Source organism: Sceloporus occidentalis, unplaced genomic scaffold (assembly GCF_023333645.1).
Source record: "Sceloporus occidentalis isolate IW3139 unplaced genomic scaffold, rSceOcc1.0.p SCAF_2, whole genome shotgun sequence".
NCBI lineage: Eukaryota > Metazoa > Chordata > Lepidosauria > Squamata > Phrynosomatidae > Sceloporus > Sceloporus occidentalis.
The window spans coordinates 130449454-130468406 of NW_028316982.1; the positions used below are offsets into that span (position 1 = coordinate 130449454).

The 18953-nt window shown below is 41.3% G+C and overlaps 1 protein-coding gene across 2 annotated transcripts; it reads right to left on the reverse strand.

Moving 5' to 3' along the window:
* Positions 1 to 1219: 1219 nt before the first annotated feature.
* Positions 1220 to 18865, reverse strand: GPALPP1 (GPALPP motifs containing 1). 2 transcript variants are annotated; one of them, XM_089510992.1, is made up of 8 exons: positions 18720 to 18865; positions 18024 to 18156; positions 15198 to 15290; positions 10761 to 10842; positions 6858 to 6989; positions 6558 to 6722; positions 5437 to 5535; positions 1220 to 3048 (listed from the first exon to the last, which is right to left on the reverse strand). In XM_089510992.1, the coding sequence occupies exons 1-8, from the start codon at positions 18820 to 18822 to the stop codon at positions 2830 to 2832; spliced, it is 1026 nt and encodes a 341-aa protein (XP_089367118.1). In that variant the 5' UTR covers positions 18823 to 18865; the 3' UTR covers positions 1220 to 2829. The 2 variants fall into 2 exon arrangements, with proteins under 2 accessions (XP_089367118.1, XP_089367117.1); XM_089510991.1 differs by having other exon boundaries at positions 18024 to 18162.
* Between the last annotated feature and the right edge of the window lie 88 nt (positions 18866 to 18953).

Here is an 18953-nt window from a genome sequence, read left to right on the forward strand (position 1 = left end):
TCTCAAATGTCCTTTTTCATCAATGCAGAAAAGCCAGATTTATTTCTAAACATTGCAGGTGCCCCATCAGTGCACACGGAACCAATTGCTTTGATATTTAAGGGCCCATACAGACAGGTATGATTCCATGTATGGTTACCTTGTTATGTCAAGATAAACTGTCAGATGGGAATGCTATGGGGACACAGCGTGACTTATTAGGCTACTCTCCTATTCCCCAATGTTTATGATAATTAGGAGACAAGTTTGTACTGAGCATATGTCAGGTCTGTGTACCACTTCTCAAGGTACACTGGCAGCTGAGCGATGACTTCTGACTCGCCACTCAAGGACATAAACCACTCTTTGTTACACACCCTGAAATTTTATCTCACTCCCTCTGGGGTACAGACACCCCAGGTTGGAGGCTCCTGCCCTAAAGGCACCCAATTTTGTCTGATCTTAGAAGTTTTGTAGGGTCGTATCTTGGTAGTACTGGGATGGAAGATTGCTAATGAATATGAAGTTTGTTGTTAACTGTCCTTGAGTTGATCTTGACCTATGGCAACTCTGTGGATGAGACATCCTGAAAAAGACCTGTCTTCCACTGCTCTGCTTAGTTCCTGTAAATACAGGCCTGTGGCCTCTTTCAATGAGCCTATCTATCTTGCATTCAGCCTTCCTCTCTTTCTACTTCTACTTCAAAAGCAAAATACCAGCTGTCGGTACTGGCAATGCTCTGACACGCTTCTTACACACAAAATAAGACCCACAGACCTAGTGGTTCATGCTAGGTTCTGGAGGCTTTATCTTCAATTATGATGTGTACACTACAGCACCACGTATACACACTCCGACTTCTCTCCATCAGCTTCCAACCAACTACTATACAAAGTTACTCCAACCACAGCTCCAACAAGAACTCCACACTAACCCAGTCTCTTGGCCCACTTATATAGGTGGATGACTCCGAGTCATTGCTCTGCGTCACATAGCATGATGCAAGCTTGCTGCAAGTTTGCCTTATGCCATATGCCCATGACTCAGCTGTATGTGTCTAACACATAGAATACATTCACTCCATGTCACCTGTCACTCAAAATATTTTTTTTGTTTATGTTTCCTTTTTATCTCATTATCATTACCTTAATGACAGTTCTGGATGTATTTGTGCTTTATATATGCTAACCAAATCTCTTCACCTCATTTCATAAGATAAATGAATGAATTTTGAAATCAATTTGAAATCTACCACTCTTTTATTTACACATTACATACACCACAGACAAGTACTGTTTTACTAATAGTTTAATGGATATTCAGAAATATTTATGTGGTTTTAGAGAGGAAGACCTTTCCAACATCCTCCAGCCTGGTAGCCTGCTATATTGCGAGTAATGTGGGAGTGCCTTATACAAAGTTGTAAGGCAACGGGGGCACATCATTCAAACTGTTAATAGTGATTATGTAATCCCTTTGCCTTCCATTCCTTGTTAACAAACAATGACAGATGCAGTTGTCAAGTGACCTTGCTCTGAGATTGATGAGACTATTTTCATTGTCTTAAGCAAACACACTGCCTTAGTATGAATAAGTTTGTCTTTTGCATCTTTAAGACAACTGTATAGACAGAAATTCAGCTTCATGGTACCCTCCTCCCTATTAGGCTGTAATATAAAATCCAGGCATTGGAACAGTGATTCTTAGAGGGAGAAGTTTGGGAAGAGAAAGCTATATTTGGAAATCCATTCTTCTCCACACACCATTTAAGAAGTACAAGCACTATAACTGGAAGCTGGAGGAAAACCTGCAGCACACCCTTGACTGCAAACCTTTCTTATTAACATTCAAATCATGAGATAAATATTTATCTCATTTATTCAAATCAATCAGATTAATGGCTCTATGTCTCTTGTTCATAATCTTATTCATGCTAAGACAAGTGATATAAAATTAGGGTAATTTAGGTAAGTCTTGGGGGCACTATTCTGCCCCTGGAACCTTGGAAGAGTTGCAAAGATTGCCAAATATGCCCCTCCAATGGAAAAAACCAAAACCAGATACATCTCAAAGTCCACATCTGGTTTTGAAAACATTTTTTAAATGTCAAATGGTGCAAGGGAGACCTGCAGCTTAATAAAATGATGAATCAGTTTCTGGAGGCTTTCAGGAAAGGCAGTTCAGCCACTGCCCTTTAGCTAAAAATGGGGACATTGAGTGGAGCAGAGCTGCCAAAACAGCACATGACCTCAGGGCTGCATTCTGCCTAGCCATGGTTTAAGAACATGGTATGCTTTAAAGTTTAAACAATACACTCACTATCCTTTTAAACACATAAACAGGTAACAATTAAAACCTTCTGTTCTCTCACACTTAAGACTGGATGTCCAGTTATCTGCAATTTCCATTTAGTCCATCCCTCTAATTTCTCAAGCCCAGTCTTTGAATTCTGGAGTATGTACACATCAGTTTTTCACTTTTGAATGTGAATTACTCTGTAACCAAAATGGGAATCTGAGCTAGAGAAATTTATTTCCTCAAAATACATTTAGGTGAATTCCTATGAATATTTTTAAGCTTGATTGCTCATTTTAATATGGCTACTAACTTTAGTAAAGCTCTGAGAGAATTCACCATATATCTTTTATCTGACTGCAGATTTCTATTACTTTACTAAAACTGAATAGACTACCTAATCCAAGGGATTCTAAAAAGGTTGTGAATTTCTGTCATAAATGACATGTACTTGACATAAATGTGTTGTATATACAGAGAATATTTTAATTACATAATAGTACTTGACGATCAACAGTATACCCTGCTATACTTTATTATCATCTCACATTTATATTACAGAAACATATTGCATTTGCCATGGGAAAATCTAGTGTTCAAGTCTCTAGATCGTTTTATGAGAGCTTTCTTTTGTGCTTCATCAAACCGATGAACTTGGAGATCCTGATCACGGTCGAATGGCCTTCTCTCTTTGGGTTTATTCTTTTCTTCAGTGGCTTTGCTTTTTAGTTTTTTCTGATGCATCTCCATAAGAGATTCAGATCTCTCAGACTCCTGGATAAGAAATATGATGGCAAATCAAATAAAAAATGATACAAGAATAGTGTAAGCTGAAGGAAAGGAAATCTTAAAATGGAAAAATATTAACAGAAGCCTGCAATAGGGCTACTCAATAGAGCCTACTTTCAAGCAAGCACATGTCACTAAAAGAGGGAATGAAATTAAGGCTTAAACTGTAACAGAAACAAGGTTGCTTAACACATAAAGTGCCAGGAAACTAATTGAAAGCTAGATTAACTTTCTTCCTTCACTCCTCTCTGTGATTTAAAAGGCTTGCTATAAGCATTAAATGAGCCACATGGACAGAAAAGATTAATGATGTTCCTTCTCTACTGACAAGAGAATGTAGTCTGAATTAAGTTCAACCTTCACAATTTCTTACATTGATTGATAGGAGCTGCAGCCTAATGAAGCATCACCTTTTTTCACAGACGCTTGGTACTGCTTCCCCCCTTTTTATTTCAGGTGATCTCATTCTCTTGTTTTCTTTTCTTCAGTTTTTCTGTGGCTGCATACAGCCAAGGGATAATGAACTTGTGCAAGATCACAGAATTCACTGTCTGAATACAACAAAATATTTTTGGTCCAGTCTGCGTTAATATTTTTCATTAATCTCAAACTATTTTAATCCTTTAGTGTTTCTGAAAACTGAAGCTGTCTAACAAGATAATCATGTGCAAAATTTTCTCCCCATTGGCAGATGTTTCTTGCAAGTAAAAAAATGAACCTATCGAACACAGAGGACACTATTATTTACTGTATGTTGTTGCCGTGCACCTTCAAGTTGTTTCTATTTTATGCCAACTCTAAAAAGAACCTGTCACAGGGTTTTCTGAGGCCGAAAAGTGTGTGACTTGCCCATGGTCACCCAGTGGGTTTCTATGGCCAAATGGGGAATCAAACCTTGGTCCAATACTCAAACCACTACACCACATAGTTTCCTATATTACACAGTTGGCATCATAGTCTGGCTTCCTGTTGGCAACATGTACATGCCTAAGTTGTACTCTCCATGCAAGGCAAATTATCTGCCAGAGACATATTCTGCTGACAGCGGGAAGAAGTGGAGGTGTTTATACAGCAACACAGCACATTCTGGTTGTGCATTATGCACCGTGGCTGCACACTGTCCATTGTGAAATGGGATTCAGTCATTGGAATGCATTGAGCAATGTTGGTCCCTACATAGGCATTGTTTAGTGTTGGCGCAACTTATATCTACATGCAAATATTGATGCTAAACTGGATGGATATTGTGTTGCAGCCACAGTGTGAAAATGCTGACTGTATGACTCCATTTTGGATCACAGTAATGAGATTGTTTCGACAGTAGAAATTATAAATATAGGTTCAGTTTTCCTTATCCAAAATGCTTGGGACCAGATGTTTTTCACATTTTGTATATTTTTGGATTTTGGAATATCTGCCAGCCAACTGTTTCTACATTGCAAATGAATGACCAGGAAGGCCTTGAAGGTGGGTAGCTGGAGGGCTCCCCAGAGATCTCCAGTACAGTAATCAAGTCTCTTATATAAAATTAAATGGTGTAATTTGTAGGTTGCAAAAAGACATGAGATGCATTGCTGCAGAGAGACCCAGCAGAAGAAAGGCATGAGATTTCAAAACACCTTTTTTAAAAATGTATGAAAAATAGAGTCCAACAGAGTCCAAAAATAGAACTGCCCAATGACTTAGGGTGGCAGTGGTAGCAAATGAAGTGGTGAGAAACAGGCTGGGAGGAGGCAAGCAGCACCAAAATCTGGCAGGTGATAGGACCCAGGAAACATGATCTCAGCAGCAGCGGTGGCCTGCATACTGATGCACAGCCCAAAATCCAAGATGCTCTCTCCAACCGCATCTCACTACAATCTGCAAATACTGTACCATTTTATTTTATCTAAGAGACTTGTTTTTGGAATATTTGCCACCTGCCCGTTTCTGCTGGGCAAGCAAATGACTTAGGAGCACTGCCACCACCTTGAAAGTGGAGGTGGATGGCTGAAGGGCTCCCTGGAGATCTTCTGTACAGTAATCAGGTACTCCTGGTAATTTGTTCACATTTCTCTCCAGCCTAGGGTCCCTCTCTAGCCTTGCAAATTTACATATTACACTATTTGTGTTGTAATTCCAAAAGTTTTGGATTTTGGAGCATTTCAGATAAGGAAGACTCAACCTGTTTAAAGGAGGCAAACAAATCTATAGAAACATTGAAAAAACACTCTGTTATGGCACTTTTACCAGCTCTTGTGACACAGTGATGATCCCGTTGAAAACCACAGATTACCAAAAACAAGATATTTGAGAACTAAAAATATTCTCACAGATACCAGCATTACTAAAGAAAGAAAAAGGGTATTAAAGTAAACATGACATAATACATACATTGTATGAGGATAATTGCTCAACCAGTTTTTTGTCTCTTTCTGACACGAAAATTTCTGCATCATCCTTACTGACAGACTTTTTGACACCTTTCAGTTCCTGATAAATATGACAAAACCAATTGGTTAGTATGCATTGGAGGCAATATATATTTAACTAAAAAGAGTTTCAGTCATGACTGTCATTAGAATAAATCTATTTTATAGAAATAATCTTACTGGCCTCATTACACAGGGACATTTACTGTATACATGTAGAATAACTGGATTACATTGCAAAAGGACTTCCATTTAATATATCAGAGCACAATAGCCACCTCCTCTGTATTCAGGGAAGGAGTGTGTGTCAAAGTTCCATTTCTGCCTTTGTACTTAAGGAAACAAGAAGTGCTGGTCATTAAATGCCAGAAACCTTTTAAAAATAAATAAATAAATAGTTCACTTACTTTTTGTTGGTGCACATCTACTATAGTCTTTTCCCCCCATTGCTATATTGGAGAGCCCCCTAGAGTCCAAATGTTCACAATGCAATTTTTCCCTAGCCCATATACCTTTTTCTCTTTCTTCTGTCCTTAAACCACTACCTATGCCAGTCAAAGGCTGTATTTCTGGGTTGTCAGTGAGCTTGCTTAATTGAGACAGATGAAGCCTGTCCAGCCCCTGTCCTTTTCTCCCCTTCACTGTCTTTAGCTACAAGTTAAATAAGATTCTCTAGGTGTGTGGAAATCTTAGGCCCTATATAGACTGACAGAAAGTGTCTTCACACTGGATGCCCTTACCACATCCCCAGGGTGCCATTTTGGTGCGCGTCAGTCCACATGGTGCACGCCCTCATGACGGACCTCTGGTGCTGCATCTATATGATGCAGTGCCGAAGTGGCATCAAAAAGCCGCACTGCCACTGCTATGGCACTCCTTGGGGGAGCACAAAAAGAAGCTGCTTTTTGCGTTTCCTTTTTATGTTTTCCAGAGGCTGGATCTGGGTCACAGCATGAAGTTGCCGCGGCCTCAATCCAGCCAATACCATCCCAAAGCTAAAATTTGACTCATATTCTCTCAAATCTTAACAGCAGGTATACTGTTCGGTTATACACAAACACATATGAATGATTGAAACCTTACGTTAGCTTTCTTCTCTCTGTCAGCTGGCGTATCAGTCCAAACTGATCTATCTCCCAATTTTTCATCAGTTCTTCTTTTGAATGTACGTGGACCAAGTCCAAAGCTTTTGAGTTCTGGTGGGAGATCTGTCATCCAAGATTCTCTTTCAACCTGTTTGGGCCCATCCTGTAAGCAGAAAGCAGAACTACATGTATTTTTATTTTCTTCGAAAATCTGGAAGTACACATGAGCTTAGCAAAAATGAAATCATAAAGTCATCAAGACTTTAAAAATTAACATAAATCATTAAAAAAAACTTACATCATCTTGACCAAGAAGTTTTTCTTTCATTCTCTGAGCTCTATACTCAATTTCTGCCACTGTACTTGATTTTACTGGTTCTTTGGCAGGCATTGGGCCAATCACAGCTTCTTCCTCTTCATTATGTATAATCTTGATTGCAACATGAAATAAAAATAATTCCCATCAACATAATCAGCAAAATGACTGTATTTACTAAGTATAAAGTGCCTCAGATTCTTCAAGTCTTCACATGAGTCATAATCTTTACAACAACCTTGTAATTCAAGACTCACACACAGGACCAAAGAACAAAAACTTACTGATAACATTTGAAAACTGAGTCTCCCAGGACTCCGCTGGGTATTACTAGATATACAAGAGCCCTGGTGAAACAGTGGTAAAATGCTTGTACTGCAGCCACAAGGTTGTGAGTTGAATCCCAGGGGCCTCCAAGGTTGACTCAGCCTTCCAGCCTTTCATAGGTCGGGAAAATATGTACCCAGCTTGAGGGTAATTGGCTTACAGATTGCAAACCACTTAGAGAGTGCTGAGTTCACTGATAAGAGGTATAGAAATTTACATGCTATTGCAGTAAGTAAAATTTTATTCGGTCATTGACCATTACAATTACATGCTATTACTATTCACATGATTACATACTACAAATGGGTGGGTGGGGCTAGGCTTGAGTCAATTACTTGCTTAAGTTTACTCGTTGTTTCTGACTTATGGAGACCATAAGGTGAACCTATCATGGGGTTTTCTGGGGCTGAGAGTGTGTGACTCATCCAAGGTCACCCAGTGAGTTTCCATGGCTGAGGAGGGAACTGAAGTCTTATCTCCAGAGTTGTAGTCCAATGCTCAAACCACTACCTCACCCTGGCTCTCTAAGTTTATTTAGTAGAGATGAATTTTTTATTGGAGATTTACTGACTCACAGCCTAATTCCTTAGCTGTTATACCATCCCACACTAACACTCATTCCAAGCTTCCTACATTAATGTTTCTGCTCAGTGGTTCATAAAAGAGTGATTGCCTCCTCAAGCAGTAACTTATTTGACCTTTTACTGTAAATATAACACACACGTTTGTGCTTGCATGCACACATGAGCATTTCTCAATCCCACACACAAGACCAAGTAATAAAAACTTTCTGATAGCATTTGAAAACTGAATCTCCCAAGGTTGCACTGGCTATCATTAGATGTACAGAACTAGAGGAGAGAGATAGTGAAAGTGACTGGATTCAAGAGCAGAGACTGGCTTGAAGTGATGCTAGTCCAGTTGATTTGAAATCAGGGCATTATAAGGCATCTTTAAGCTCTGCAGTGTTTCAAACCCCAGCTTTTTGAACTACTTCAGACTATTACTAGAGTCTATTGACCCTAACTGTTCTACAGATACTGCTAAAATTATAAATGAGACAACTTTAATGGGTTCAGAGTCCAAGTTTCATCTGGTAGGAACCTTCACAAGCAACATGGAAAGGGAAAAAACACCTTGAAGTGTTTTAAGAAAAGAGCATGTTTTGATGTTAAACAATAAGGACCCTGAAACGGAATTAAATGACGACTAACCATTTCTGGAGGCTTCCAGAAGAGGCAGTCCCCTCTCTGCTTTGTCAGAAAAAGGGTAGTTAAGGCTACCTTTCAGAGGAAGGAACCAGAAAAACAATCTTGCCTAAGTATTCCTTGCCTAAGAAAGATTCATGGGGTCACCATAAGTTGACTGGAGACTTCAAAGTGTGCATACACACAAGCACAAGCACACACAGACAGAAAGGGGTTGGGAGTCACAAATTCAGGCAGTGGGTGCCAATGACCCCAAGGCCATACTTCATTTACCTGACTAAAACATTCACCTAGTAGCTGCTACTTTCCAGGATTCAACAAAAGATACTAATTCATTGCAACAAATTACACCTACCATATATACTCGACTGTAAGTCGACTTTGTGTATACGGTGAGGTCAGCTTTGGGGGCTAAAATATGGATATTTGTATGACCTATGGATACGTTGAGGGTCAGACTTCAGGAGGCAGCCTGGCTGGGGAGAGACTGCAGGAAGATTGGTCACCCTTCCCAGCTTCTCCCCAGCTAGGCTTTCTCCAAGGGTGACTGGTCTTGGGACCAATTGCCCTGCAGCCTGTCCCCAGCTGGGCTCCCTCCCTGGGAAAAAGCCTAGCTTGGGAGAGGCTGGAAAGGGTGACTGGTGACCCTACAATCTCGGTTGCCCTTCCCAACCTCTCACCAGCTGGGCTGCCCCTTGCGGAGGGAGCCTGGCAAGAGAGAGAGGCTCGGGTCAAGTACTGCACTGACTTGTGTATAAGTCAACCCAGGTTCTTTGGTTCAATTTTCTGACCTAAATTTCTTGACTTATACACAAGTATATACAGCATGTAGATTCCAGCAATTTTAAATTTCATTCTTTTGATTTATATTATTCTGAACATGTGCTGGAAAAGCTATTTATATTTGTGGAGTTTGTAAGTTGGGAAGACTTTAAATAATTATTTAATCCTGTTAACTGCATTATTTAATTGTGTCTCGTATTTGTGTAATCTCTTTGTAATATAAATGATTATTTAAAATTTCTCCAAACTTACAAACTCCACAAATCTTTTCAGAGATATGTTTGTTCACAGACAAATACAAGTTGAGTCTCCCTTATCTGAAATGCTTGGGATCAGAAGTAATTTTAATGTTTTCAGATTTTTGAATATTTGCATATGAGATATCTTGGAGATGGGACCCAAGTCTAAACAGGAAAGTCATTTATGTTTCTTATACACCTTATACACATAGCTTGAAAATAATTTTTACATACTATTTTAAATAATTTTGTATATGAAGCCAATTTATGTACACTGAACCATCAGAAAGCAAAAGTGTCATTATCTCAGCCACCCATGTGGACACTTTTGGATTTTGGATTTCCACATAAGGGATACTCAACTTGTACAGTAGCAATCAATTAAACAAAAAGAGACAGCCTTAATTCTGTTCTGACAAGCAAGAGTGCTGAAAACTGAAGTAGAGCCAAAGCACCAGATCAGGGCAACTGCACGGCATAGCCCTGGTCTGGTGTTTTTCTGGCCCAAAAAGAAGTGGCAAAATGCTGCTCTTATTTGGGGTGGAAAAAGGGTGCCCTTGCTGCTGCCATGGCTTTTTGGCGAGTGTAAATGCCATGCCGCCAAAACACCGTGAAGCCACCGCACGTGTAGTCAGCTCTGCAGCTTCCTGGCAGTGTGGGGGCAGCATCAGAGCATATGACATCCAAATGCTGCAGTCAGATGCTGCCCCAAACTCGCCGCTGACTCCCAGTCTGTTTTGCCCCTATATCAAATTTGTTCATGACAAATATAGTTATATTCCTGGAATTCTTGAACCTCAAATATTCAACTTCTGTTCATTCTGCATCAGCTCCGACTTCAAGCCAACTATTATAAATGTAAGATTAGACGATAAACCTATGTTTGAATTCTATCAATCAAGGCTGTAAGCTTGTATGACTGAATGTCCCTACATTAAAAAACTCAGTCCACACTGAGAACACAAATGTCAGTAATCCTTTCCCCTGATAGTTAGTTAGCTTAGTGGTTTGCTTTATATATTTATTAATATACATTTTGATTTTCCACATAATTTGATAGAGACCTTATACTACATGCTACATCTGGCATCTCAAACATTGCAGAATCTCTGCCCATTTGGTTGCTTCAAGAAAAGCTGATTACTTCCCTTGTGTTTCAGACTTTGCACACAGAACTTCTTTAGTTTCACTAACCAGCCAAGACCTTTTCAAACCCCAGTGGTGATTCATAGGTGCCATATACCCAAACTTGTCACATAAACCTTGTTCCAATTTCCACACATAAAATCACTTTTGTGGTGCAAGTGGTGTTGTTGTTTTACCCATACCTGAGTTAGGTTGCTTCTGTTTTCTTCAGCAGCTCCTGATAGTTTCTTAAAGCCAGGTGGTAAAGCAGGACCAATAATAGGCCTGATGCATTTTAAAAAAGGTTAAATTTTAATCATAAGTATAAAGTCATACTCCAAAGCAAATAAATATTACTTACAAGAAGTTCTAGTTGACCTACAATTAAATTAGAATTTTCCCCCCCTAGTGTCTGCTAATTGGTGATTATTATCTGCTGGGAAAGCCTCTGACTCTGACCATGCCAATCACTACCATGTCAGGATGCACAGGGAAGCCACTGAAATCCACAAACATCTGGATAATTTCAACCGGAAAGAAGAAACCCTTAAAGTGAACAAAATTTGGCCACCAGTCCTGAAGACTTGCAAAATGAGGACTCAGCAAATGCAAATGGGAAACCACTCAGAGTCAGGGGCTTTCCCAGCAGATAATGATCACCAATTAACAGACTTTAATCCTCTTTTGCATTAGCCTCCCAGCCTGAGGCCTGCCATCAGCAAGAGAACAATACACATGCACATCACTCCTGCATTCCCAGGCTCACACAGTATATATATACCCTACTTGTTCCAGGCAAGCATTCTCTGAAGATGCCAGCCACAGATGCTGGCGAAACGTCAGGAAGAAACTCTTCTAGAACATGGCCACATAGCCCAAAAAAACCACAAAAAACATCTGAGAAAGCTACAAACATTTTTTTTCAAATACTAAAGAACAAAGCAAAGTGATTTACATATTAATCTGTATTGTCCCAGGCCTCAGGGTAGGAGGAATATGTGAGAAGGTTTTGTGTCTATTTAATTAGTGATCTATTGTCTGCTGGGGAATCTCCTGATCCTGGATGATGTTCATTTGCATGTGCTGAGTCTTGCTGTGCTGAATCAAGACTCAGCACATGCAAATCAACACCACCCATGGTCAGAGGGTTTCCCAGTAGACAATTAAATTAAATTAAATTAAATTAAAGCATTCTTGCATATGCCTCCCACCCTGAGGCCTGGCCATTCACCAGCAGGCCAACACAGATTAATAGGTAAATCACTCCCCCCCCCCACAAGGGTCACACAGTATATATATACCCAATCCCTTCCAGGTCAGCATTCTCTGAAGTTGCCAGCCACAGACGCACGTGAAACGTCAGGAATAAACTCTTCCAGAACACAATCACATACACCCCAAACCCCACAAAAACTATGGATGCTGGCTGTGAAAGCCTTCGGCTTCACATGAATAGAATATGTTTTTACAACTGCTTTGTGTTCCAACAGAGTTAAGTTCCATGCTGATTAAGCTCCGTTATTTAATTATTAATTAACAACACTGAGACAAAAGATAAGCAGAGAGAAAATCATCACAATGCCCTTTTAAGAAACTTTAACACTAAGCATTGTATTATGAATCTTGTGGCATTGCAGTGTATGAATAGCATGTGAAAAGTTAGTGTGATTAGATGAGAAGAGAGGAAAAAAGGAGAGAGACAGAGAGCAAAAAGACCACCAAGTGATAAAAGAGTAATCGTGCTCTATTCTGATAACAACAGAACTTTTCTTTATGCAATAATCTGATGAGACACTCGTTTATATGTTTCTTCCCCTTCCAATAATCAGCTTAAAACTTCCTGGTAATATTAGGGAAATTTGATGATCCTATGGATGGTATGCTTAAAGCAGGGGTAGGCAACCTATGGCCCGCGGGCCGGATGCGGCCCGGTGAGGCCTTGGGACCGGCCCCAGCCCGGTCCTGCCGCCGATTGCCGCCGGAGCCTTTGGCCTATCAGGAGGAGGCGGGCAAGCGGCAGGCAAGGGGGCAAGGGGGAGCAAGTGGCGAGCAAGGGGAGCAAGTGGAGGCAAGCGGCAGGCAAGAGGGACAAGCGGTGGGTAAGGGGGGGCAATTGTCTATAGAAGCCTCAGAAACATGCATTTATATTAACATTTTTTTAAAAAATCAGCGAATTTTTTCACATGTCCTCCATTGTTTTAAAAAAAAATGTGTCCTCTATTTGAAAATTTTGTCCTACATTTGTCCCAGTTTATTTATTTATATAATTTTTTAAAAAATATATTTAATTATTTAATTTTTGGCTTCGGCCCCCCAGTTGTCTGAGGGACAGCAACCTGGCCCCCGGGGCAAAAAGGTTGCCTACCCCTGGCTTAAAGCTTCTAGCAATTCCACTGCTTCCTGTGATGTTTTGACTATGCAGGACTTCTGGCCACTAAACCTTAATTTCAGTAGGAATCCACATCTATAACATATGTTTTCTGTTCTTAATATGTCTGTAATTTCCTCAAATGCTTCCCCATGTTGTAGAGTCTCTGGGGCTATGTCATGTATGTTATGATTCTAGCATTATTGCATTGCAGATCAGGCTGTCTGGTTAAGACCTGGTTGGCCCTAGCGGTCTCTTCCTGGCCCTAGCGGTCTCTTCCAACTCTATGATTCTGTGACCTGAAAGATTTGTATTTTCTTAAGGAACCATAGGAATTTGATAATATCTCTACTCAGTTCTCTTTTCTTAATGGTGCTCTGGCTGAGACTGAATGATATGGACAGTGTTATCAGCCAGGACTGCCATCTCTGGACAAACTTCTGACAGCCATTTCATTAAAAAAGAAAGCAAGCATTTTGCTCTGTCTTTCAGGACCCTCCTCAAACATAAATTACATTTGTGGCTGTGGTTTTCAAGTTCAGTCAGCTTATCTTGTAGAACTGCACTCATTCTTTCAATTCCTGGGGTTATTTTTACTGTTTTCTATGCTTTGTGGAAGAGCCATATTAGTGGAGTCTGCAATACTATTCATCTTAGCTCTCAAAGCTGAGATATCTCTGTATACAGGAGTGATCACCTCTGCAACTGGAAGTTTAATTTCATTTTTCATGGCTGCTAGTATCTCTGGAGATGGATTGCTTGACACTAGGTCTGTGTCCATCTTTACTGGAGATTATTTATTTTTAGCTGCATTTGTTCATTTATTACTGCTGGGCACTATCTCGTATTCACTTCAGTCATTATCTTCAAGGTAGCTATCAGGCCGTTCACAATCCTTTAAAATTAAAAACGTTGACATACCATTTTCTTGACAGTACTCTTCTATCCTTTTCATTCCCCATTGAAATGCAAAAAGAATATTTATCTCTAGATTATTGCTGATAAATTTGATTAATTTCAGCAATAAGCAGAGCTTTTAGCTTATTTGACTATCTTCAATGGCAGCTAGCCACTGTTGGGAATTCTTCAAAGGATTATGTCTTACTTAGTCAACTCTACTTATGAAACTACAGACATATATATGTTCTGGTTCACCTAAAATGACTAGGGTCTTCTGCAGCCCCTCCATTCTTGATGGGGTAGATGAATCATTCTACTAGACCTGAGGAACGTCATCATCCAACTTCCTCTTGACTTTTCTTCTAGTACAGTGCTCCCCAAAGTGTGCCCTTTAAGAGATTTTGGACTTCAGCTCCCAGAAGCCTCAGCCATGTTGGCCAATAGTTTGGGATTCTGGAAGCTGAAGTCCAAAATCCCTTAAAGAGCACAATTTGGGGACCACTGTTCTAGTATATAACCTGCCCCTCTACCCTTTGAGTACTCCTACTGTGGGCTCTATTGTTGTAGCAACTTGTGCAAGAAGTAGTTTTGTAGGCTTAACTGCTGAATTACCTATTCTTTACATAATTTATGGTAGATTCTTGCTCTACCTATACGTATATCACAGAGAACTCTGGGAAAACTTGCTGGTGAGGAGTCACGAGCAAGCATTACATCTCCACTTGCTGCACTATGAATGCCTGATGGGTTGATTTTGGTTAGTGACCCTAACATTCATACATCTGAAGTGCCACAAGAAGTCAGTAAAGGGATGACCAGAGCCTTTAAAACCTTATAGGAATCTCACTATACAAAGGGGTCATGTAGCACCTTTGAAACTAAGGGGCAGCTTTGTGCTGTCCCATTCCTCACTGGATCAGGGCCACGGCAACTGCACGCCATAGCCATGGCCCCGATCTGACCTTTCCATGGCGCAAAAAGAAGCCACAAAAAGCTGGAAAGGGTGCTCTAGCCGCTGCGGCAGTAGCTTTTCAGCGCACCTTTGGTGTAGCACATTTAAACGCTGCGCTAACAGAGCGCCATGACATACCCCGCCTTTACAGAAATGTTACCTTTAAAGTGAAAAATGTGACATAACCCTTTTTTAAAATATGCACATACACTTTAGAGTGGAACAGAATTCCAGGCCCTGATGCCACTACTGTCCTAAGTTTTTTTTCTGTTTGCAGATGAATGGTACACCAGTTAGTAAAAAAACACACCCCAATAAAGGTATTCTAGATCAATGAAATTTTCTCTGGATAACTCCAAGGCTTTAAACAAAAATGACTTAAAACAAAATATATTCAATACCATTTTCAGTTGGAATTACCTTTCTGGAGATTCATCTTGTTTTTTAAAGCCAGGAGGGAGAGCAGGCCCAAAGAATCCATCATCATCATCTTCCTGATATCTTCTCTGTTTCCTGAAATATATGTCAAAATTGCTGAGCATTTCCAGAACTTAGCATGGAAAATGGCTCTTCTTTGGTTCATAAGCATAACTCACACGTGGGAAAGAATACATATGTATGTGTGGAATCACAGAATTGGAAGAGAGCACATGAGCCATCTAGTCCAACCCCCCTGCCATGCAAGAACTCACAATCAAAGCACTCCAGACACATGGCCATCCAGCCTCTATTTAAAGACCTTAAAAGAAGGAGACACCACTGCACTCAAGGGAGTGTGTTCCACTGTTAAACAGCCCTTACTGTCAGCAAGTTCCTCGTAATATTGAGGTAGAATCTCTTTTCCTGTACCTGTTCCATTGTTCCAGATCCTATTCTCAGGAATAGCAGACAACAAGCTCACTCCAGTCTCAATATGACACCCCTTCAAATATTTAAACAGGGCTATCATGAATGAGCCAGCATGGGATAGTGGTGGGTGTTGGACTATAACTCTGGAGACCAGGGTTCAATTCCCAGCTTGGCCATGAAACCCACCAGGTGATCCCACATGCTCTCAGCCTCATGGGGGGGCAGTGGCGAACATCTGAAACATCTGAAAAATTCTTGCCAAAAAACCATATAACATGTTCACCTTAGGTTGACATAGGTCAAAAATGACTTGAAGTCACACAACAACAATCATGTCACCTCTTAACCTTCTCTTCCCCAGGCTAAACATAACCTAAGCTGTTCCTCATAGGGTATAGTTTCCAGACCTTTCAGGCCTCTGGTCTTCCTCTTCTGGACACACTCCAGACTGTCAATATCCTTGAATTGTGATGCTCAGAACTGGATACAATATTCCAGGTGAGATCATAAATATGTATATGTGTATCTTTTCCTGTACACACAAACATGTGTATATGGAAATGTAATTAGGATGACCTTGTGTGTGTGTGCGAGAGAGAGATAGAAAGAGAAATAAAGAGAGAATGAATGGGCCACAGAGAGTAGGTGTAAGTGCAAGTATGGGGGGGGGGACACAAACCAGTGGGACCTAACCAACATCTGTTGGCAGGCAGCCCCCAATGTCCTGGTTCAGGGCCACTTGTCTTTGATCATGACCCCATGGCCCATGGATTCCCTATGTACCTACCACGCCAGATTGTGATTCTTTGAAATGATTTTTAAAAAATCAGGACCTTTGTCAAAATAATGACTTCTCATGTTGATTTATTCATATATAATGAAATTATTGGAAGACAACTAACATTTTCACCAAATTCCAGAGTGAAAGGACAAACCAGTGCCGTAGTGATACCAGCAAACTATGACTGTATGTCAAAATATCATCTGAAGTTGAAGAGAACTACAGTTGGACCCCAACATTCATGGGAGTTATGGGGACAGATCCCCACAAAAGTGGAAAGACTGTGGATGTCTGCAGTGCCATCCTTCCATGGTGGGACCCTCTCAGGTGAGAGGCTGCCACTGTGGACCCAGCTCAATCTTATGTACAACTACTCAAGAGCAAGCCCCAGTACAAAGCGCCTCAACATCTGCAAAGCAGAGCTCAGTTCCATGCAACAGTTTCCCAGAGGTTAAAAAACCTCTTACAGTCAGCCCTTCCCATAGGCGGGCTTGCCTTCCGTGGCTTTGAGCTTACGTGAAAGGCAAGCCCCAGCAGAAGTAATGGAGTGGATAGCCGCACTGCACTCCCTGCACCACAAGCACATGTCCCATTATTTTCTATGGGGCTTGAGCATGCGCTCTTTTCCTCACTGAGGAATGGATCCCCCACATATGGGGAGGGAGGATTTTATCTGACAGCCTTTAATCTCTTATCTCTGATCACTGCTGATAAATAACAGCAGAAGAGACTGTTCACTGCTGAAAGTACTCCATTCCTGCCACAGGAATTTGTCTTCATTTAGTGTGTTAAGATCCTAAAGTGGGATACACCAGTATCTCACCTTGGCGCATTAGATACACAGCCTTTTGTGCTTAGCATTTCATTTTTGAAAGACAGAAATAGGCCAGATACAAAGGACAACAAAGCTCCTTTACCTTTAATAGTATGTAGAAATGGGAACTGTAGCACTTTGCTTATTATTATACAGAGGTGAGACCTGTGTCTTCTGCACAACTATTAGAGGTACATGAGCCCCACCGTCTGTTGCATCTGCCCACACTACAGAGAAAAGAAAGATGGATACACGGGTATTTAAGAAAGAGTAGCAAGATCTACATAAAAAGCTAGGGTTAATGGTAGGTCATGGGTTTGAAAAAACAACAACAACAAGAAAATAGTATTCGAAATATCCTGATATTCCTTGCTAAATCCTGCCTCTCAAAGCAGAGCTCAGTTTCATGCAACCGTTTCCCTCTTTTCTGAACATGAGAGCTTTCAGGGACCTATACTGTCAAGATTTTAAATCAGTACATGGTTTTTAAACTGTCTTCTAACCATCAGTGTGAAACCAAAGTGGTCCTAGCTCAAGAACTGAGCCTAAACTAGGATGAAGAACCTTTGGTTGTTTAGATGTATGGAAGAGTAACTTAATAAGTTCCTTGCCACAGGCTTCTAAGAACTGAAGTCCGAAATGGACAGAGTTTCCTTAGCCTTTGCATGCAGAATGTCAATGTCTGGTATAAGGCCTGGAAGAGCCCTTTGCCTGAGACCTTGGAGAGCGACTGTCAGCATGACCAGAGAACATATGGCTGGCCTAATAAGGCAGCTTCGTATATTTATGCCGCTGAACTAACCTGGGCGTCGGGCTCGAATCTTCCTCATCTCCGGAATCGGAAGGCGCTTCCTCACGCGCACGACGACGGTTGCTCTCCTGGTTGGAGCCATGCTTTTCTGGGTCACTTGTGTAACCCGGAGGTAATGCCGGCCCTGCAGCTAAACAAAGCGTCACGTTACTGGAAATCTCATGGGAGTGAATTCAAAATAGCTGTGAGCAACTATTTGTGACAATGCAAGTTATATGTCAAGATAGTTTATAGCAGAGTTGAAGCAAAACCTGGTTTGGCACCGCTTTAACTCTTTGTCTCACTCTCTGCTATGGAATTCTGGGAGTTGGAGTTTGTTGTGGGCCCAGAGCGGAGCAGAGCTCCGCTCTGGGCCCCACAACATACTCCAACTCCCAGAATTCCATAGCCAAGAGCCAGGGCAGTTAAAGAATTCCATAGCCAAGAGCCAGAACTCCCAGAATTCCATAGCCAAGAGCCAGGGCAGTTAAAGAATTCCATATCCAAGAGCCAGAACTCCCAGAATTCCATAGCCAAGAGCCAGGGCAGTTAAAGAATTCCATAGCCAAGAGCCAGAACTCCCAGAATTCCATAGCCAAGAGCCAGAACTCCCAGAATTCCATAGCCAAGAGCCAGAGCAGTTAAAGAGGTGCCAAACCGGTTTATCTCCCCAGTGTGGAGGCAGCCTAAGCCACCCCTCCTCCTCACCCTGCCCGAGGTCTCCGTCCGGGTCCGCTTCTGCTGCGGAGCCGGCCAAGTGCGGAGGCAGAGCGGGACCGATCAGGTCTCTGGAGGAGGAGGAGGAGGCCATGGCAGGCGAAGCTCAGCAAAACCGCGCATGCGCAGAAGCGAGCTGCCTGCCTTTGACATTTCCCTGCCTCGCTTCCTGCTTCCGGCGCCGACGAAGCGCGTCATCGAAGGTGGACGCGGGCTTGGCTTCGC

Bases quoted from the DNA above. Each gene is read 5' to 3' on its own strand.
- GPALPP1 (XM_089510991.1), bottom strand. From the start codon at position 18,822: ATGGCCTCCTCCTCCTCCTCCAGAGACCTGATCGGTCCCGCTCTGCCT. The intron at 18,163-18,719 runs GTGAGGAGGAGG...CGCTTTGTTTAG, and splicing joins GGACGGAGACCTCGGGCAGG to CTGCAGGGCCGGCATTACCT. The intron at 15,291-18,023 runs GTTAGTTCAGCG...CATATATTTCAG, and splicing joins GATTCGAGCCCGACGCCCAG to GAAACAGAGAAGATATCAGG.